The 21477-nt window shown below is 51.7% G+C and overlaps 1 protein-coding gene across 1 annotated transcript; it reads left to right on the forward strand.

The window, feature by feature from the left end:
* The first annotated feature begins 5637 nt into the window (after nucleotides 1-5637).
* On the forward strand, nucleotides 5638-20878 carry ZNF783 (zinc finger protein 783). The gene is made up of 7 exons (XM_043464031.1): nucleotides 5638-5808; nucleotides 9305-9706; nucleotides 9791-9917; nucleotides 10081-10209; nucleotides 14739-14867; nucleotides 15922-16032; nucleotides 17795-20878. The coding sequence occupies exons 1-7, from the start codon at nucleotides 5785-5787 to the stop codon at nucleotides 18616-18618; spliced, it is 1746 nt and encodes a 581-aa protein (XP_043319966.1). The 5' UTR covers nucleotides 5638-5784; the 3' UTR covers nucleotides 18619-20878.
* The last annotated feature ends 599 nt before the right edge of the window (nucleotides 20879-21477 follow it).

The following is a 21477-nucleotide window of genomic DNA, read 5'->3' on the forward strand; positions in this document are numbered from 1 at the left end:
ACCCCATTTTCCACGTGAGATGAGAGACCCGAGAGGTGATGTAGAAGCAGAGCTGGCTGTGAACCAGGCCGTCTTGCCTCAGAGCCCACACACTTGACCACAGCTCTGTTGCTTCTGGTGGACCACGATTAAGGACCTTGTGTCTGAGTTGGATTCTAAGTCCTTGTTACCCAAAGCGTGGCCTCCGCACCGGCAGCATCGGCCTCCCCTGGGAGCCCGGTAGAATTGCAGACTCTGAGCCTCACTGCATCAGAATCTGCCTTTTCACAGGATCTCCGGGACATGCTCGGCTCACAGAATGTCCTGTTTGCCAGTGATACAAAAAAATCTTGCCTGCTTTAGCTGTCCTTCATTGAAAGCCTGCTCTGTTGGGTGATGAGAAGGTAACAGGCAGTGCAGCTGCCTGAAGGACAAGGATGATCAAGTTAGCTTGAAATCAACACATGGTGAGGAATGAAATGCCGAACACCAGCGGCTAATCGGTAGTATCTTGCTGTTCCTGCAGATAAGATCCTCATTGTCATCCACCTAGCTTTTCATTCAGTAACCTAATTGATTTCCTATCCCTAATCACATCCTTTTTGCTACCAGAGTTATTGTCCTGGAACATAAATTGGACATGGCCTTTCCTCAGAGCCTTAGGGCAAGCTTTTAAGTGTAGAGCTCAAGACTTAGACCGCCTATCCTGCTTGGGTTTCTTCACCTTTCATACTAAATTCTCTATGCTGCTGCCGCAGTGGGAGTCCTTCATTTAATCAGTAAGTCATACTTCCCCACGACCACATTCAGCTCATGTGTTGCCTCTCCTGGGAATGCCCTTCTCTGTGAGTCAGGTATTCGATAACCATTCCCTTGTGGCTCAGCTGCTAAAGAACCTGCCTGCAATGCAGGAGACCTGGGTTCGATCCCTGGGTTGGGAAGATCCCCTGGAGTAAGGGAAAGGCTACCCACTCCGGTATTCGGGCCTGGAGAATTCCATGGACTGTATAGCTCACGGAGTCGCAATGAGTTGGACATGACTGAGCGACTTGACACTTTCACTCAGTTTGTAGACCCACTTTTGTGAAAGCTTCCCTCGTTCATTTCTTTTGTTCAGCAAATACATGTCGAGCACCTGTTATTGAGGCACTGTTTTAAATACTTGGGTTAAGGCAGTATAGAAAACAACAATCTTTGCCCTGGTTGAATTTATGTTCTATCAAAATCTGTTTCCTTAAATTTTTTTTTTTAATTGAAGTATATGATATCCCTGGCGGTCCAGTGGCTAAGACTCCATGCTCCCAAAACAAGGGGCCTGGGTTTGATTCCTGGTCAGGGAACTAAATCCCACATGCTGCAACTAAGTTCACATGCCACAACGAAGATTAAAGATCCTGAATGCCGCAACAGAGCTGGTGCAGCCAGATGAATAAAACACTAAAAAAAAAAAAGAATACAATGTACTGTAGCAGTCAAATAAAAAGATGAGAAAGTTATTTTTAAAAAAGAACACTAAAATAGTGAAGTATAGTTGATATACAATATGTAAGTTACAGGTGTACACTATAGTGATTCACAATTTTTAAAGGTGATACTCTATTTATAGTTATTGAAAATATGGGCTATATTCCCTGCCCTGTACAATATACCCTTGTAGCTTCTTTTGTGCATAATAGTTTGTACCTCTCAGTCCCCTGCTCCTATGTTGCTCCTCCCTGCTTCCTTCTCCCTGTTGGTAACCATTAGTTTGTTCTTTGTGAGTGAATATAACTAGTATGTTGTATTTTTAAGATTCCACATATAAGTGATCCACATATAGGTGATATCATAGAGTGTCTTTCTGTAGCCGACTTACTTCACTTAGCATAATACCCACCAAGCCCATCCACGTTGTCACAACTGGCAAAATGCCACTTTTTTAATGACTGACTAGTACTCCGCTGTGTATGTGGACCACATCTTTTTTCCATTCACCTGTTGATGGGCACTTAGGTTGCTTCCGTGTCTTGGCTATTGTAAACTGCTGCTGTGAACACTGCGGTGGAAATCTGCCCTCCTCGTGTACTGTACTTTGCACAGCCTTAGATTTTGTTCACTCGTGAATATCCAAGTCTCCTCCATGTGCAAAGTCTGCAGAGGAAGGGTAAAAGGTTAATAAAACTGGGACTTTGTTCTTGGGTTTACAGGTTGTCAGGGATATCTAATAGAAGATTGAAAACTATATGTCCTAAGTGAAGCTAAAGTCTGTAAGAATTCGGAGAACAATTACATTCAGCTGTGGGACACTGGGAATGGCATTATGAGAGATGCCTTTTGAGCTGGACCTTTAAGGATAAGTTGAAGTACATTCTAAAAAGGAGCGACATGACCAAACGACATTATGGGGTGTGTACCAATAAACACCAATTCATTTGACTCGGCTGAGGTTGGGGTGGGAGGAGGGGAGTAGTGGGGGACGTAGTTGGAAAAAGAGGTTGGGATCAGACTAGGGAGTTTGGATTTTACTGAGTTAGTAATGGGGAGCTGAGAGTTTTGAGCAAAAGGGTGATCTGTATCCAGTTGTGAATTGGGACGATTACCCTAATAAGAGCTTTTGTTTTTGTTGAGGGCGGGGGCGCACGGGGGATATGTGAGAGGTTTTTGAGTGAGACCAGCAAGAGCCGATGAAGGTCTGATTGTGTGTAGCTGCAGCTGGAAGAGAGCGGTGGACAAGATCACGGAGGTAGAGTCAACAGGAGGTGATGCTGTTTGAAGGCAGGGACCGGGTGTCAATCGTGTCCGGATTCCACAGCTCTGAGCTTGGAGGCTTGGCACGGAGGTGCTCACCAGACGTCCGCTGAGTGAATAGGTCTAACAGGAGTTCACCGAACAGGGAGCCCAGTGCTGTCTCAACAAGGGAGGGCTTTGTGGAGCAAGGGGATTTGGTTATCCTTCTGGTCTCCCTCTAATACCTCCCATCTTGCTACTTTAGAGGGGGTGTCCACTTCCTAATCTAAAGGTAGGGAGGCGTGGGAATCCTCTTCCCCATCTCCTGGCCGAGGATGCAGGGGTGGGGTCACTGGCATTAGAGTACCTTGACCCTTCCCTCACCCTACATGACCCTAGGTGGTGTTTGAGTGGCCCTCAACCTCTGACAAGCCCACCTTCCGCCGCAGAGGCTGATGGTCGACTGTGCTAGAGTGGCCTGCACCCGGGTGGGGTCACCCCGTCCCTCCAGGGTCTGTGTCTCTACTGTGGAAATCCAGCATTGTCAGCTCTCCCAGAGGTACTCAGGCCCTGGAGACCTGCTCCAGAAAAGAGAAAATCCACAAGAGAAAGATTAATAACTAAGGATGCATGTCATCTTAATTTATATTAGAGCGACACCTGGCCTGACATGCCGGCTGGTCTGCTCAGGAAACCACATGATGGTGTCAAGGTTTTGTATTTTTTGTTTAATATATTTATAAAATCAGAGCCTGGGAATGGGAGGCAGCTTTGGGAGCTAATGGGCAGGGCAGTGTGATCACTCAACCAGCAGAATCAACACCTCGTGGCAAACAGAAACAAAATTTTGTATGCCTCCGCCCCACCGACTCCAGCCTCAGACCTGGAAATTCTGAGACCCGTGTCCAGCAATCTGTATTTTAATAAGCACTCCAGGAGATCAGGACACTAAAACTTGAATACTGACTTACAGAAACTCTTTTCTGAAAAACTCTGACCACCTGTCAAAAATGAGAGCACTCTTCCCGGAGCAAAGCCTGTGAAATTCTAACATCTTCTTCCTCTCCCATCCATTTTCCAGACTCTTTCTGTTTGCCTTGGACATTAACTCTTATTTTATGAGATCACAACTTATAAAATTATAAGAAATTTGTAGTTCTTAATACATTGGTCTGCCTGACCCCTGCTGAGAACTGAGGGGTACACTTTTGTTTGCAAACTGTCTTAGATCAGGTTACTTCAACAAGGATTCCCAGGATGAACAATACCATATATACTTTGTTACTTAAAGTAATACTTCCTAACCTTGTCCCAGATTCTAGGGGTGCACCTGACCTGAGGAAGGTATCAATTCTTTTTGCGTTCTTACCCACTCCAGTGTTCTTGCCTGGAGAATCCCATGGACAGAGGGACCTGGTGGGCTGCGGTCTCTGGGGTTGCAAAGAGTTGGACACGACTAAGCAACTAACACACAAACTATGTTAACTGACCTCTATGTTAATTACGTTAACTATGTTAACTTTTGCTTGGATCAAGATATATGGGCTAATCATTTTCTCCCTCCCTCCCAAGAGAAAAAAAAGAAAGAAAACATAAAGAAACTAAACTGCAGACTAATTTCTAACTGTTCCAAACCTGGAAGAGTTTCCAGGCTTGTTGGACAGAGTGAGATTATTGCGAATTGCAGAAAAGATAGAAAGTAAAGCTTAAACTGTATACAGCATATACATATATTTTTATGTGTATACATATATACATGTATACAGTATATACATATATATACATATTTTCTGGCTGCCCTGCACCTTAGGTCCCCAAGCAGAAATCGAACCCACACCCTCTGCATTGGCAGGGTGGAGTCTTAGCCACTGGACCACCAGGGAAGTAAAGCATATTTTACTCTAGGTGTATGCACATGAGCGCCGGCTCAGTCGTGTTCCACTCTTTGCAACCCCACGGACTGTAACCCACCAGGCTCCTCTGTCCATGGGCTTTTCGGGGCAAGAATACCGGAGCGGATTGCCGTTGCCATTCCCTCCTCCAGGGGATCTTCCCGACCCAGGGATGGAACCCTGTTCTCCTGCCTTGCAGGCGGATTCTTTCCCACTGAGCCACCTGGGAAGCCCGTTTGAGTTTACATTAGGTGATTAAGTGGTTTTCCAGAGTAAGGCTCTGTGGGTTGCAGATGAGAGGAAAACAGGTCCCAGATTGAGTCGTTTATTCCAAATGCCTCAGGGCCTGAGTTAGTGGTGGATTTAGTCCTCTACATCCAGAGGACCGCCAGCTGGTAGCTGACAGGCGAGTGGCAACTGGGTGTGGCAGAGAGGGCCTTCGAGCCGGTACCTGCTGGGAAGGCGGGCCCCGGGGAAGGCGGAGGAAACCCTGGATCCCCAAAGGGAACGAAGGAGGCAGGGTTGGTTTGTTCAACGAAATGCAGTTTTCTTGAGATCCTTCTCTTTATTCCGGAAAACTAATAAAAGTTTAAAAATACTTATCGATCCCTCCCACTCCACCTTGGCTGTCCCCGCGCAAAATGTATACCCAAACTAACAGTTATTTGGGGTCCATTAGAGGTGTTAAAACGGCAGATCAAGTGCATACACAATTGAGGTCACCCGGCGATGACTGAGCGTCTTACCCCAAGCCTCGAAGTTTCCAGCGCGTTTCCTTTGTTAGCTTACTGGCTGGAATCCACCCCCCACCCCCAAGCACCCCGCCCGGCCTGGGCCCGAGGATCGGCTCCGCCCGACAGAAGCCTGGCCGGTGGGCCCCGCGGCGCGTGCGGCCCCGGCGTCGACTCCCGCGGCCCAGGAGAGGGCGGGCAGCCCGGCGGGACCCCGCGGCCGCCCGGGGCGGGTGGGCACCGAAGGCCGCGGGCGTGCGGTCCTTCGGGCTGCAGGGGGCGCTGCGCGTGGCCTCCGGCCCGGCCGCGAGCGCAGCTCTTGTTTAAAGGGCCGGCGGGGCACGTGTCTCGGACGCAGCTCGCGGCCGCCCCGGCAGGAGCTCCGAGGCTGGGCGGCTCCGCTCCGCCTCCGCCGCCGCCGCCGCGCCGCGCCGGCCCCCGGGAGGAGAGCCGCGGAGCGAGGGACGCGGGCAGCCATGGCCGAAGCGGCGCCCGCCCCGGTAAGCGCCCCACGCGCGGACGCCCAGCCGCCCCGGGCCGCCGCGTGGGCCCGCGAGGGTCTCGGCCGGGCGGCGCCCCGAGCGGCTCGTGGCTCGGCCTCCTCTCCGCCGCCTCCGCCCCGCGCCCGCGCGTCCGGCCCGCTCGGGCCGCCCGGCTGCCCTCGTCCCGGCCGCGCCTTGGGCGGCCCAAACGCCAGGCCATGAGCGGCGGGTGGGCGGCCCCGACGTCGGGAGAGCCGCCGGACTTTGCGGTCACACTTAAGATGACAAGCCCTCGTCTTGGAACCGAGTGGCGGTCTCCTCCCGTCCATTGTCTCACTGGAGGCCCGGCGGCCCGGAGACAGGCCGGGGGGTGGGGCGGTGGGGGGGTGGACAGGCACCCCGGTTCCATCGGTTCTGTCTGAGGCTAGTGGGGGGGAACGCGCCCAGAGTTGCCCACCGAGCCGAGGCCAGAGCCTGATGCCCACCCGGAGTTGGGTCCCCTTTCTGGTGCACACGTGCGCTGACAGCAAAGAGAAGGTGTTGAGTGCTGTTTGCTGCAGGGCTTGTAGGCGGGTGTTTTTGTTTTTTGTTGTGGTTTATAAAAGATTAGCAGATACTGGAATGTTGGCTGATAATATACAGTGTGTCCAGTTTGGAGAAAAGAACCTTTTGGCGTTTTTTGTTTGTTTGTTTTATTTGGTTTTTTTTTTTTGGTCATAGTAGAAAAACGTTTGTGAAGAGCTCAATCCACCGTGCACACGTGCTGAGTCTCTCAGTCGTGTGGGACTCTTCCTGACCCCGTGGACTGTAGCCCACCAGGCTCCTCTGTCCATGGGGTTCTCCAGGCAAGAATAGTGGAGTGGGTTGACATTTCCTTCTCCAGGGGTCTTCCTGATGCAGGGATCCCACCGGCCTCTCTTCGGTCTCCTGTGTTGGCAGGCGGGTTCTTTACCACTGCGCCATCAATGCATATCTGTCATTATTAATACATCTTAACAAGGTTTTTGAAGCCTTGGTTTTTCTAGATACTGATTATTTTGGATACTTTTTAAGGGGGAACTTTCCCTTCCTTAAGGAGGACTTCCCTGGTGGCTCAGACAGTAAAGCGTCTGCCTGCAATGTGGGAGACTTGGGTTCAATCCTCCCTGGGTCAGGAAGATCTTCTGGAGAAGGAAATGGCAACCCACTCTAGTACTCTGGCCTGGAAAATCCCATGGATGGAGAAGCGTGGTAGGCTACAGTCCATGGGGTTACAAAGAGTCAGTGAAAACTGAGCGACTTCACTTTCACTTTCTTTTTCTTTCCTCTTTGGTGAGTTTGGTGTGTGTGTGTGTTTAAGGGCTCTCTGAGTGCAAGGGCAAAAAAGAGGATGGAGGTTCCTGGGACTTACAGCCCTGCTCCCTGGGGGAAGCCCCCAGCAAGTCCTTTCCCTGGGGCTACAGGTGTCATCTTCAGCTCCCACTTAGCCCAGGACCACTTTCTCAGCACTTCTCCTGGCCCTTCTCATCTGCCTGTCTTCTGCTCTCTTGCAGCACCTGAGATCCCCAAAACATTTGCCCAACAGGATAGACTTGCCCTCAACTGTCATTAGCCCCTGGTATCACACTGTTAATTTGACTGTCTATGTACATAACTTTTCTCCAGCACAAGGAAGAACCACATAGTTTTTTTCTGCATCCCCATTGTACCTTTGCTGTTGATAGGTGTTTAGTCATTGTTATTGAATGAATGTGTTTAATTGTGTAGTCATTCACTCATTCAGTGGGCATTTACTGAGCATCTGCTATGAAAGAGGCAGTTTTCAAAGCTGGGAATACAACGGTGAATAATCCATACCTTCATGGAGCTGATGTCCCATGGATCTTATGTCCTCATGGGGAACAACACAAGCCGTAACACGGCGCGATCATAGATTATCAGTGCTGTGAAGGAAGGGCTAGCAGGGGGCCTAGTTGAGATGTGTCAGTTGGTGAAGGTCTCTGTGAGGCAGTGTTTAAGCTGGAGTCTTACAGAAGAGGGAGCCAGGCGTAAAGAGGCGTGAGGGAAGCTCTCAGGCAAAGGGGGAGGAGAGAGCCAGGTACATCCTAAGGATCCCAGGACGTTAGGGGAGCTGGCCTGTAGTTAATACCCAGGAGGATATAAGGTCAAGGAGGTAGGCTGGGATATGATAAGACATTTAGATTTTATTCTGGGTACACTGGGAAGCTATCAGTCAGGGAACTAAAATGCTCTAGTCTGTGTATTTAAAAGATTACTGGTCACCCTGTGGGAAATGGATTGCGGGGGAAGAAGGGTGAACTGGGGAAGCCAACCGGGCAGAGTAGCAACGGTTCTGGGGAAAGGTGACTGGGGCTTGGACTAGTTGTGGCAGAGTAGGAGAGAAAAGGATGGACTTGAGATAGTTTTATAAGTTGCACAGATAGGACTTGATGGTGATCTGACCATGGGGATGAGTACAGTGAAGGAGTGAAGTGGTCTCTCTGCCCAGCAAGGCTTTTAGTGAGACGAACTGGGGCTGAGGCCTGGTCATCAGGCCCCGAGGTCAGCTGAGGCACTTCAGAAGCTCGTTTCTAAGACAATGAGTTCAGTTCAGTTGCTCAGTCGTGTCTGACTCTCTGCGACCCCATGGACTGCAGCACGCCAGGCTTCCCTGTCCATCACCAACTCCCGGAGCTTACTCAAACTCATGTTCATTGAGTTGGTAGGTAGCCGTTCCCCTCTTCAGGGGATCTTCTCAACCCAGGGACCAAACTCGAGTCTCCCGTGCTGTGGGCCGATTCTTTACCAGCAGAGCCACAAGGGAAGCCCAAGAAGACTGGAGTGGGTTGCCATGCCCTCCTCCAGCGGATCTTCCCAACCCAGGAATCGAACCGGGGTCTCCTGCATTGTAGGCAGATTCTTTACCAACTGAACTATCAGGGAAGCCCCCAAGACATTGAAGGACAATGTAATGAACAGGGTGGAGCGGAAAGGCCATATGAACGACTTACTGCACCCCTGAGTTGGACCCAGCGTCAGCTCAACATCCTCCTCGTTTTCAACAACACAGGGCTCACGTTTATTGAGTGTTTGCCACATTGAGCATCATGTTAATTGCTTTTTACTAAGACAGTATCATTAATTCTCACAATCCCATCATGTAGGTATTATTATTACCCCCATTTTACAGATGTGGGGTTGGAGTTGAAATGCATAATAAACTTTGCAGAGCTCAGCCAGCTGGTGAGTAGTACCAGTGCCACCGAGCTTCTGAGTGTCAGAGGAGGAGATCGAGACCAGGAAGGGAAGTCACCTGTGCGAGGTGACAGATGCTTTTCCTCTTGATTCCCACTTGCCAACACCCTGGTCCAGCCTGTCCTTGAGGATGGATATCCCCCCCCCCTCCGCTTCCTGCTGGGTCCTCAGGATCCCAGGTGGGGCTTCACCTGGGCAGGTGCCTTCCTGAGGTTTCTCTTTGAGATGGACATCTCACTGGATAATTGTGATCATATCTCCCCTTGCTTTTGCTGGACAGGCTCCAGAGAGGGACAGGCCAACAGGGGATGAAAGGCCTTTGACTCCTTCTCCATCACCCCAGCTGGCCGCTGAGAAGAACTCCTACCTCTACTCCACGGAGATCACACTGTGGACCGTGGTGGCCGCCATCCAGGCCTTGGAAAAAAAGGTGGATTCCTGCCTGACCCGCCTGCTGACTCTGGAGGGGCGGGCAGGGACGGCCGAGAAGAAGCTGGCCGACTGTGAGAAGACGGCCGTGGAGTTTGGGAACCAGCTGGAGGGCAAGTGGGCCATGCTGGGGACCCTGCTCCAGGAGTACGGGCTCCTGCAGAGGCGGCTGGAGAACGTGGAGAACCTGCTGAGGAACAGGAACTTCTGGATTCTGCGGCTGCCCCCCGGCAGCAAGGGCGAGGCCCCCAAGGTGAGCCCTGGGCACCGGGGGTGGGACAGCCCGCGGCCCCTGCCTGTCGGCGTGGGGTGAGCCTGCATGACCCTGTGGTTCCAGGTGCCCGTGACCTTTGATGACGTGGCCGTGTATTTCTCTGAGCTTGAGTGGGGCAAACTGGACGAGTGGCAGAAGGAGCTATACAAGCACGTGATGAGGGGCAACTACGAGATGCTGGTCTCCCTGGGTAAGGCTGTCTAGATGATGCTCTGGGCCCCTGTCCACAGGTGGGCCTCCTGCAGGCTCTGTCGCAGCTTTGGCTTCTGTTCCTCCAGGTGTCGCTGCGTCTCTGGGCACCTGGGTGGCGGGTGTCCAGTCTTGACCCAGCTCTCTCTCTACTCTGCACGCAGATTATGCCATCTCCAAGCCGGACATCCTCACCCGGATGGAGAGGGGAGAGGAGCCTTGTCCTGAAGGCCCGTGGGGCCGAGAGGAAGGGAATGAGAGAGAGGAAGCGTGCCTCCGCAGGCCAGGCGCTGGTGAGTGGGGGTGTGGCCGGGGCTGGGAACAGTCCACGTGTGTCCCTGCCCTCCTGCCCTTCCCACACTGCGAGGCCAGGAAGGAGCGCAGGCCCCTTATCTCGGGGTAGGCCACACTCTGGCTGCTTTCACCCGTTCTACCTACCCCGTACCCCTCACCTCTGGTAACCCCCAATCTGTTCTCTGTATCTGTGATCTTGTTTTTGTTTGTTGTTTAAAGATTTAGTTATTTATTTTTGACTTCGCTGGGTCTTTGTTCCTGCATGCATGCTTTCTCTAGTTGCAGCAAGAAGGGGCTGCTCTCTAGTTTCAGTGCGTGGGCTTCTCAATGCAGTGGTTTCTCTTATCATGGGGCACAGGCTCTAGGGTGCTTGGGTGCAGGGGTTGGGGCAGGTGGGCTTGGTAGTTGTAGCTCACAGGCTCTAGAGTGCTGCCTCAGTAGTTGTGATGCAGGGGCTTAGTTGCTCTGTGGCATGTGGGATCTTCCTGGATCAGGGATCCATCCCGTGTGTCTCCGTGTCTCCTGCATTGGCAGGCAGATTCTTGACCACTGGACCACTAGGGAAGCCCCTCTTTGTTGGTTTTTTGGTTTTTTTCCTACTGCTATACATTTATTAAAAAGGTCAAAAATTTTAAAAGACTAAACATATTGGCAAGGATATGCAAGAATTGGAAGTCCCAAACTCTTCTGGTAGGAATACAAAAGGAAACAACCATTTTAGATCATGGTATGTGCTGACGTGCTCAGTTGTGGCTGACTCTGCGACCCCATGGACTGTAGTTTGCCAAGCTCCTCTGTCTGTGGGATTTTCCAGGCAAGAATACTGGAGTAGGTTACCATTTCCTATTCCATCTTTGTTTGTTTTTAATAGATTCCATGTATGAGTGAGATCACTTTCTCTGTCTGACTTATTTCACTTAGCAAAATACCCTAAAGTTTGTTGCAGATGACAAGATTTCATTCTTTTTTATGGCTGAATAATATTCCATTATATTTATATGTGTATATATATACATAGACACACACACACATACACACACCACATTTTCTTTATCCATTCATCTATAGGTACCCTCAAGTTATTTTCATATTTCAGCTATTGTAAATAATGCCGCAGTGTGCAGTGATCTTTTTAAGTTAATGTTTTTGTTTTCTTTGGAAAAAAACCTACATTGCTGGATCTTATGGTAGTTCTATGTTTAATTTTTCGAGGAACCCCTATACTGTTTTCCCTTGTGGCTGAAACATTTTACATTCCCACCAACAGAGTGCAAAGTTTTCCTTTTCTCCACATCCTTGTCATTTCTTGTCTTTTTGAAAATAGCTATTCTGACATGTAAGGTGTCTCATTGTGGTTTTGATTTGCATTTCCCTGATGGTTAGTGATGTTTAGCATCTTTTCATGTGCCTGCTGCCCATCTGTACATCTTCTTTGGAAAAATGTCTATTCAGATACTCAGATCTTCAAATGTTAATTGAATTTTTTTTGGCTATTGAGTTGTGTGAGTTCTTTATGTATTTTGGATCTTAACCCCTTATCAGGTAAATGATTTGCAAATAGTTTCATTCAGTAGGTTGCATTTTCATTTTGTTGATGGTTCCCTTTCTGTGTAGAAGCTTTTTAGTTTGATGTATTTCCCCTTGTTTATATTTGTTTATATTTAGTTTGATGTTCCTTTGTTTATATTGAATCCAAAAAAAATCTTTGCCAAAATTGATGTCAAGGAGCTTACTGCCTATGTTTTCTACTAGGAGTCTTATAGTTTCAGGTCTTACTTGGTTGCCTTTCTTTTTGTGATTATCAGCTTTATCCTCCTATTATAAAATTCCCCATCAACTTTTCACCTAATGAGTTCAATGGCCATTGAAGACTTGCCTGGATTCATTACTGAATTAGGGGTTGTAAAATGGTGAAATTTGGCTATTACTTTGGCACCTAATTCCCTGTTAGGTTCCCTGGCATGCTGCAGTCCATGGGGTCGCAAAGAATCGTACACGACTGAGCGACTGAACTGAGGGCTTCGTAGGTGGTGCAGTGGTAAAGAATCCACCTGCCAATGCAGGAGGTACAAGAGATGCAAGTTCAATCCCTACATCAGGAAGATACCCTGAAGGAGGAAATGGCAACCCACTTCGGCATCCTTGCCTGGAAAATTCCATGGACAGAGGAGCCAAGTAGACTGCATTCCAGGGGGTCACAGAGAGTCAGACACGACTAAGCATGTGGGCATTGGCACCTAGTAGCTGAAATTCTTTTATAAAGAATAATTTCCCTAACCAGCTCTTTTGATTACCTTGAAATATCGTCTGTACAGAAAAGGCAGATTAGTTGCTTAAATATTTCTTTTCATTAATTTTTGGAATGAAGAATTGCTTCCTTAGAAGCCTCCAAAGGTGACCAATACTTGGGCTTTTCTTTCTTCCTTTTTTTATTATTATAACTTTGTAGGTGAATATTTTATACATGTAGTCCTTTGCAACCATTATTTTCATGCTTACATTGTCCCATTCTTGGCTGTTGGGAACCCCTTCAAGTTGACCTTTAGGTCATTTTGATGTAACTTCAATGGCATTCAGACACATAAGATGTTGTATCATTTACATTCCCATCAGTGTTGTGAAAGAGGGCCTCTTTCCCCACAGCCTTGCCACTAGGGAATGTGGTCAGACTTGTAGGATTTTAGTCTGTGTGATAGGTATGGAATATTTCAGTGTAGTTTAAAAAAATAGATTTTTTAGAAATAATTCACAGACTATACAGTTCACCCATTTTAAAGCATACAGTTCAGTGAAAGTGAAAGTCGCGTCTGACTCAAATTCTCCAGGCCAGAATATTGGAGTGGGTAGCCTTTCCCTTCTCCAGGGGATCTCCCCAACCCAGGTATTAAACCCAGGTATCCAGCATTGCAGGTGGATTCTTTACCATCTGAGCCACTCGGGAAACCCAAGAAGACTAACGTGGGTAGCCCATCCCTTCTCCAGTGGATCTTCCTGACCCAGGAATCAAACTGGGGTCTCCTGCATTGCAGGTGGATTCTTTACCAACTGAGCTATGAGGAAAGCCCCTTTCACTTTCACTTTCGGTGGTTTCTAGAATATTCATAGATAAGTGCAGCCACAGTCAATTTTATAACCTTTTTTGTCACCTCAGAAACAAACCCTGTATCTTTCAGCTATCACCTGAACCCCTTCCAAGCCCCCTAGTCCTAGCAACAACGAACCTGCTTTCTGACTCTCTAGATTTGCTGATTCTGGACATTTCATATAAATAGAATCATATAATACATGATCTTCCACGTCTGTCTTCTTTCAGTTAACATAATGTTTTCAAGGTTCATCTATATTGTACTGTGTATCAGCACTTTATTTTTTTCTTACTTTAATCAAATACGTATAACATAAGATTGACCATATTAACTCCAAGTGTACAGTTCAGTGATACTAGATGCATCCACATGTGCAGCCATCACCAACATTTATCTCTTACTCCTTTCATCTCGTCAAACTGGAATTCTGTTCCATCAAACAATAACTCTCTCCCTGTCTCAGCCCCTGGCAACCAGAATTCTCCTTTCTGTCCCTATGAATTTGAGTTCTCTAAGTAAGTACTTCATGTAAGTAGAATCATAGAGTATTTGTCCTTGTGTAACTGGCTTATTTCACTTAGCATAACATCATCAAGGTTCATCTGTGTCATAGCATATTGTTTGAATTTCTACCTTATTAAGGCTTTTATTATATGGAGGTAGTTTCCTTCTGTTCTTAATTTTTTTTCATGAAAAGGTATTGAATTTTGTCAGATGCTTTTCCTGCTTTAACTGAGATAATCATGTGTTTTTTATTTTTCTCCCCATCATTCTCAGTGTGGTGTATTCCATTGGTCTAGTTTCACATGTTGAACCATCCTTGCATTCCAGGAATAAATTCCCACTTGGTTATGCTATTTAATCTTTTTACTGCGCTGTCCAATTCAGGTTGCTAGCATTTTGTTAAGGGTTTTTGCATCAATGTTCGTAAAGAATATCGGTCTGTAATTTTCTTGTAGTGTCTGTCTGGCTGTGGTACCGGTGTAGTTTTATTTGTTTATGGGCCATTTTAATTTTTCATTCTGTGAAATATTCATGTCTCTTCCCCTCGGAAGCTTTTTTAAAAAATGCACACTTCCTAGGCCCACGCAGAGCTAACTGATGGGAATCTTGGGGGTGCTCCCCAGGGCATCTGTATACAGCAGCCCGCTGGAGGACTTGGGATTGGGAATTGCTGTCAAACTGTCTCGAGCCAGGACTCCCTAAAAAAAGCCAGATCTTTGGTCCTGTGTGTCATGGTCCTGTCAGATAACTTCACATGCTATATGTACCATTTCTTTTTCTCTTTAGCCTGGAATCTAGTTACTAGACCATCAGTGAGGTTCACTTCATTGTCATACCCTGTGGCTGACCTGATGCGCCAGGTGACTGCAGTTAGCCACTCCCCAGCATCCTGGGAGGCCTCTGTGTCGCCCTTAGAATCACTGATTTGCATTCCCCAGGCCTTCCTCCGTACCCAGAGCAGATCCCCGGCCCGGTCAGCCCTGCCCGGGAGGAGCCAAAAGAAGATCAGGCCCTGGAGCACCAGCGAGACTGGGAAACAAGGGTGACCCCGCCGGAAACGGGCACTGGTGAGTGAGGGCCGCTGGGCAGCTGTGCCAACAGGACCCGACAGGCGGCCTGAGAAGCGCTGCAGCTCGAGGGCGGGAGAGACGGTGGGGGGCCAGCCGGCTGCTCTGCGCGGACAGGCTTCCCAGGGAACGGCCCCGAGACAGGCCTTAGAGGTGCATTTTGCTGGGAACATAGGGTATTTTCAGCAGGAGAACAGTCTGAGCAAAGGTATGGGCTCCTCAGGTATGCTGGGGGCCAGATACACCAATTTGGCTAGAGTGAAGAAGGGCGCAGGAGCGGGGCGTGGGCCCCTTCAGGGTGTGAGGACCGTCACGTCAGCGGAGCGGCACGGCTGTGTGTCTGGCACGGTGCCAGCGCGTGTGTCCCTCTGAGTGTCCTCTTTCGGAAGGCCTCTGAGGGCTCTGGCTCCAGTCACCCCTCCCAGTGCTCTGTGCTTTTGTTTAAGGGAACATTCTTGCCTGTCCTGTCACAAAAATGGATTATGATCCAGAGAGCATTTAGCAGATAACCCGGAGCCTTGTTTTCTGTCTCCAGACTGCTGTTTTGCTAACTTGGCGTCCCCACACCTGCCAGCCTGCCCATTCAGTCCCGGGGGTGCTTTCTGTCCGTTTACTTCTGTGCATCTTCCCCACTGGCTATGGGTTCCCCTGAATATGGGTGACATACTCCCCCCAATTCCCTGTGTCCGTCCTTCCCAGCCAGGGCGTCAGAGGACTAGACCTTCTTATTGTCCCTGCTCTGGCGCTGGGCCCTCGGGCCTCCCCAAACCTTCTGTCCTTTGGAGGCCCGTCAGGGTTACGTCCCGAAGCTTAGGGCCAGTTGTTAGCACCACCTGCATAGGAGTTGGGGGCATGGCCTCCACTGTGCTCTTTTCACCTCTGAGGCAGAGGTTGGGGGGCTGGAGGTGGGGACCCGCTACCCTCGGGACAGAACGTGGCGCTTCCTCTTCCTGGGCCCGGGACCTGGAGCACGTCCTGGGCCTCCTGGGGGATGGCTGTGTCTCCTTCCGGGGCCAGCTGCTGGGAAAGGCCTTCATGGGACTCTCTCTCACAGGGCCCCCAGCTGGCATCAGCATTTTGTCTTCAGTTAAACAAGAGGAAGACTCTTCAGATGGAGAGTCATCAACCTGCCCTCCCAGGGACATCCTGCCCAGCTTGGGGCCGGGTGAGTGAAGGGAGGAGGCCCCATGGCCTCAGCGGAGCCTCGGGAGACCTCGGGGGCCCTCTGGGAGTGGGGGCGGGCTTGCATGATTGACTTGGGGAGGGCTTTCCTCCCGAGGGCACCCCCCTCACCCCCAAGTATTACTTCCTGGGGCGTTGAGGACCCAGTCACCTGTGGTCCAGTTCTTCCCCATCACTATCTGCTCTGGCTGGGAAGGTGCTGCTTGCAGACAAGCCATGAGCTGCCAGGGGGCGGTCTGGTGGCAGAGGCCGCCTCACGGCCGCCCTGTGACACAGCCCAGCCGCACCGCCTCTCACGTCTTACAGTTTGAGTGTGGTGGCCTGTGACTGAAATTAGTTCTTCCTGCTGAGAGTCTGTGCGTATTCAGTAAACCGGCCTTACACTCTGATAAGCAGGAAAAAGTAAAGTGATTATTACCTATTCTGGCCCAATAGAAAGGGATCCAGCCTGCCCCCATTCCACCCTGGTTCCGGCTTTGGGGGAGGCACATGCGTGATCTGGGTATCCCTTGGGGTTGTGGGTGGCTTCAGATGAAGAGACCTGGGAGCCTTGCCTCTTCAAAGAAGAGGGCCTGAGACCCTCACTAGCTCCTAAGCCCGAGGATACCGTGGCAGCCTATTCAGTGCAACAAGGTTTCTTACCTCAAAGTTTAGATGATTCTTAGGCTCTTACAGATTCTGTAGCTGGAGGAGTAAGTTAAAAACAGAGGGTCATTTCTAAAGTAGAAATGAGGTTCTGCCATGAGTTATCTGTGAGGACTCCTAGGTGAGCCCTGAGCAGAGAACCCACAGTCTTGCTGTTGGGTGTTACCTGGGGGCTCACCAGTTAACAGCTCTCATCCTCAGTGGCCTCCCAGCTTGTGGTTTAAACTCAGGCTTCAGTGACAATGGAAATCACTCCTGTCCTGAACCCTGGAAGTTGCCCGTTGAGGGTGGAGGTTTTCGTTCTCATAAGCAGGGGTCCAGGTTCGCTGTCACTGTGGAGCCGACTGTGTGGTCTGGCAGCTAAGGCTGGTGGATGCTGGTCTGGGGGTGGGGGGGCAGTCAGAGAAGAGTGTGGTTGGGGGCTGGCTCCAGAGGAAGCCAGAGGAGTAGCAGTTGGAGGATGTGGGTGAACGCAGGGTTCCAGGCAGGACTGAGGCCAGGGCCTGCCTCCCCGGCCATGGGGACCCCTGCGAGCTGGTGCTGAGACCACCCATTGCTGCCTCAGTCCCACCTCAGAGTCAGGTGGGACCCACACTGAGGCCCAACTGGGAAGCCCAGGCCTCGTGCCTGCTTTCTGTCACCTGAGAGCATGGGGCGGGGCAGGTGGTGGACGCTTGGTGTGGATTTGTCATGTGGCCCAGTAGCTCTGGGCCGGCCGAGTCACCCGCTAGCTCCAGGCATGAAGGCTCTTACAGTCTGGGGGCCGTGAGGGCCTGCAGGACTCGTTGTCATAGATCAGAGCTAAAGTCCTCAGAACTTTGGAGGGTCCTGCGAGGCCAGAGTGTCTCAGGGTTGAGGATAAGGGCCTTTGTGTCCTCTTCATTTTCCACCCATCTGTGTCTTCTGGTCTGACCCCTGGCCCCGGCTCCTGGTTTTGCAGCGTGGTTTCCCTGCCCCAGGCACGAGCATTCTGGAGCAGGGGCTCAGGGAAGGCGGTGTGGGCCGGGCTGGTGTGTCTGGAGCCCGGCTTCGGTGTCAGGGGGCCCGGTGGGGGGCTGGGTGTGGCCCGCCGCGAAATCAACGCAGACTCCATTTGCTAGGGGGCGGCGCTGTGGTCATCAAGACGGAAGCACCATCCGAGGACGAGATGACGCTGGAGCCGCCCTTCCCCGGGGCGTCCCCGAGCCGGGCCGCGTGTGGAATCCCCAAAGGGCCCAGGAGCAGGACCGGGGGTTCTGGCCGGCTTCACGCGGGGGGCATCCCCCGGGCACGGGCAGGGGACCCCCGGCCCACGGGGGCCGGGGCCCAGCCGCCCCGCGTCCTCCCGCGTCGGCGAGAGCGGGCCTTCCCCTGCCCTGACTGCGGCCAGAGCTTCCGCCTGAAGATCAACCTGACCATTCATCAGCGGAGCCATGTGGAAGAGGAGCACCGGGAGGCCCGGGGCGGCTCGCCCACCGGGTGGGGGGACGCGCACTCGACATTGGAGCCAGGGGAGGTGGTGGTGCCCGGCCCAGTCATCCGCTGGCTCCCCGAGGAGCGCGAGAGCCGGCGGCCTTTTGTGGGGCGGAGGCCAGCGGCCGCCAAGGTGTACCACTGCAGCGAGTGCCTGCGCTTCTTCCAGCAGCGGAAGAGCCTGCTGCTGCACCAGCGCCTGCACACGGGCAACAGCCAGGGCTGGCCCGCCTGCCCCTACTGCGGCAAGGCCTTCCGCCGGCCCTCCGACCTCTTCCGGCACCAGCGCATCCACACCGGCGAGCGGCCCTACCGGTGTACCCAGTGCGGCCGGGCCTTCAACCGCAACCACCACCTGGCGGTGCACATGCAGACGCACGCCCGGGGCCAGGTGGGCCCGCCCTGTCCCGGGTCCCCCGCGCTCCTGGGGAGCCCGCCGCGGCCCCGGCCCAGCCACTCGGAGGAGGGCTGACCAGGCAGGCGGACATCCTGGGCAGGACCTTCTCTTCCCCCGCCCCTGCGGAGCTTTTCCACTCGTGCCTGACGCTGGTTCCTTCTTGGATGGCTCTGGGGAGACTTTTATCCCCCTTTTATTCAAATGGGAAGCCGTGGCTTTTATGATGACAGACTGTATGGGGTGACCAGATGCTTCAGTTCCCTAAGTTTGTCACTTTTTGCTGCCTTTTCTACATTCCTGACTTATAACGGCTCCATTAAGGCTTAGGGGAGTCCGCGCTTCAGTGGGGGCCTTTGACCAGTAGCATGGATGGACAAGAGAGCCAGGGTGATAGGCACATTGAGGGCCTGGGGTTTCTCCATCAACAAGAGAAACAGCAGAGTGGACAGAAAGCCTGAAGAATAGGTGCTAGAAATTTGAATTTGTTACTATTATTTTGAAACTTCTTTTTTTTTTATATATATAGTTTTTCTAAGTGCTTTTGTAAGTATTATGTGTGGTTGTAAAGGGGACCAAGATCTCCTGAGGGACAGGAATTACCCTGCCGCCTCCTTGTGTGGGAATGGCAGAGGCGCTGTCCAGACCAGCCTGGGGATGCCGGCTGATGGTGGTGCCTCAGCTGCTGCCCTGGAAACCAGTTATCTTCCTAGAAGTGTGTGCTTGGCCCAGAGTGATTCCCAGTATTTCCTGTTCTTTCCTCAGTGGGTGTTCGCATCCATGATTAACTCTGGTAATCAGCTGAGATTGGGGGGGAACTGAAGCCTGGAGTGGATGACATTTCCCCCAGGGTCTCAGTATTCATGGGTGTGCATGCATGCTCCATGGACCCCACCTGGGGGGTGGGGGGTGGGGGTCAGGTGCACCATGGGCCCAGGAAGTCCTTCTCCTAGGGGAAGGTCCTACTCAGAGTGAGACTGGTGAGCCAGAGTGGACTGTGGGATTGCCAGGCCTGACTTGTCACGTTAAAGGATGGAGTGTCTTCTAGAACTTGGGGCTCATGGCAGAGTTAGGCCAGGAGATCTAGGTGAATCTTTTAGCCACCACCAGCCTCACGTTCCTTATCTGTCAAAGGTGGTTATGACCCAAGTGCATCCTCCTCCACCTTAGAGTGGTCACGGTCATAATAGATTTGGCGGCAACGGAACGATAGGAAGCCTATTTTTGACCTTCCTTTCACCTTCAGGGCCCCCTTCATCTCCAGGTCTTTTTCCACTCAGAATCACTCAAGAAGGACCTTTATTTTCCGGAGCGCGTGGAAGATCCTTCAGGTGCAGAGTGAGATGAGACTCCCTTTGGGCCATATCCTGCAGGAGCCATCAATATCTCAGTGGAACAAAACTCTTACCAAAGCAAAGAGGTTCAGACGGGCAGTTTGGACAAGAGCATCGGGCCTCAAGGAGATGTCCTGATGGCAGCTAGCTTCTTGTGCCTCTTAAATCATACCATTTTGGGTGCTACCTAGAGACCAGCCCTTGGTTTGGCTGATTTCAAAGCTGCAGTCGGGTCCTCAGCTGTTCTGATTGTTGTCTTATCTGTCTGGCACTGTGTGGATCATCCAGTGTTCAAGTCTGCCTCCAGGTGCCTGGGTCCCTGGCTGTGCCACTTCTGTTGCCCGCCTCTGACTCTCCCTACCTCTCCTAAAGTCCTCAGCAGAGAGGGAGCAGATGGAAACACTGCTGTCATTTCTGGGGCAGAGTGTACACGTCAATGACAGCTCAGCCAGGCCTGCCATAGATTCTGTTTGTCTGTTCTTGCATCCTCCATCCCTTGCCAGAGGCCCCACAGTCAGGACTGGGCTGTCAGCAAGTGTGCAGACAGGATGTGGTGCTAGTGTAGCTGATGAGAGCTTAACCCTCAGCTGCAGAGCTAGTCTCAGGTGTTTCCTTGGGGATGCCTCAGGGCTCAGAGCTTCTAGGCCTTTTTAATGCTTAATGCCCTATGTAAATACAGAGACTCAGACCGAAGGAGCAATCACTATGCACTGGTGCTCCCCCTTCTTCCAAAGCACTCAGTGTTCCAGGCTCCAGGCTAGGCCCTGCGAGTTTGCATGGCGCTCAATAGGTGTTCAAAGGACCTTACTTTACACTAAAATGAATCAATGGAGGCTGCGTGACCTGGAAGGATGGAACCTGGTTTGACCCCAGACTCCAGCTCTGGGTCTCAGGTGCCTCGTTCATAAAGCAGAAGTTGGGGTTCTGGTGTTAAAGGCCCTTAAGAACTATGACGGTGGCGAAACCTTGGCCGCATCATTGCTCAGTAAATACGCTGGACTCGATGAGTGCACGTGATCTGGTTCCTGTTCTCCGGGGGTCGGCGGTGGTGTGGGAAGTCTCCGCCCCTCACTAGAGTGGGCTGTTTTGGAGAACCCCGGGGCAGTTTTAGGGCTCACACCAAGGGGTGGGGCCTCCGGGCCGGCCAATGGGGGTGGGTGCTGGGATTGCTCGCGGGGGAGCGGGGGAGGGGCGGGTTCCTGCTCCGGCCAATGGGAAGCTGCCTCTGGCGAAGGGGTGGGGCCCTGCTCGCAGGCCTTGGGGCGTCCTTCGACGGGCTCAGTGGATTCACTTGCTGTCCATCCAGGAGGTTCTTGTGTTCCCGCGTGCCTCCCGCAGCCCGCCAACAGGCGAGCCCAAGGGCCGGCCTGCGTGGGGTGTCTGCGGTGGAGGCGGCAACTCCCTGGCCTGGCCCCACAGTGTTGGGCCATAGCCAACGTGGCCCAGCTTCCGTGAGGGCGGCTCTTGCAGACCATATCCTGCGCGCACCCCGCCCTCCTGGAGTTGGAGAGGTTCAGCCTGGTCAGTGTCAGTCGCTCAGTCGTGTCTGACTCTTAACGACCCCCGTGGACTGTAGCCCACTGGGGTCCTCCGTCCATGGGAT

This window comes from Cervus canadensis, chromosome 3 (assembly GCF_019320065.1).
Source record: "Cervus canadensis isolate Bull #8, Minnesota chromosome 3, ASM1932006v1, whole genome shotgun sequence".
Classification (NCBI taxonomy): domain Eukaryota; kingdom Metazoa; phylum Chordata; class Mammalia; order Artiodactyla; family Cervidae; genus Cervus; species Cervus canadensis.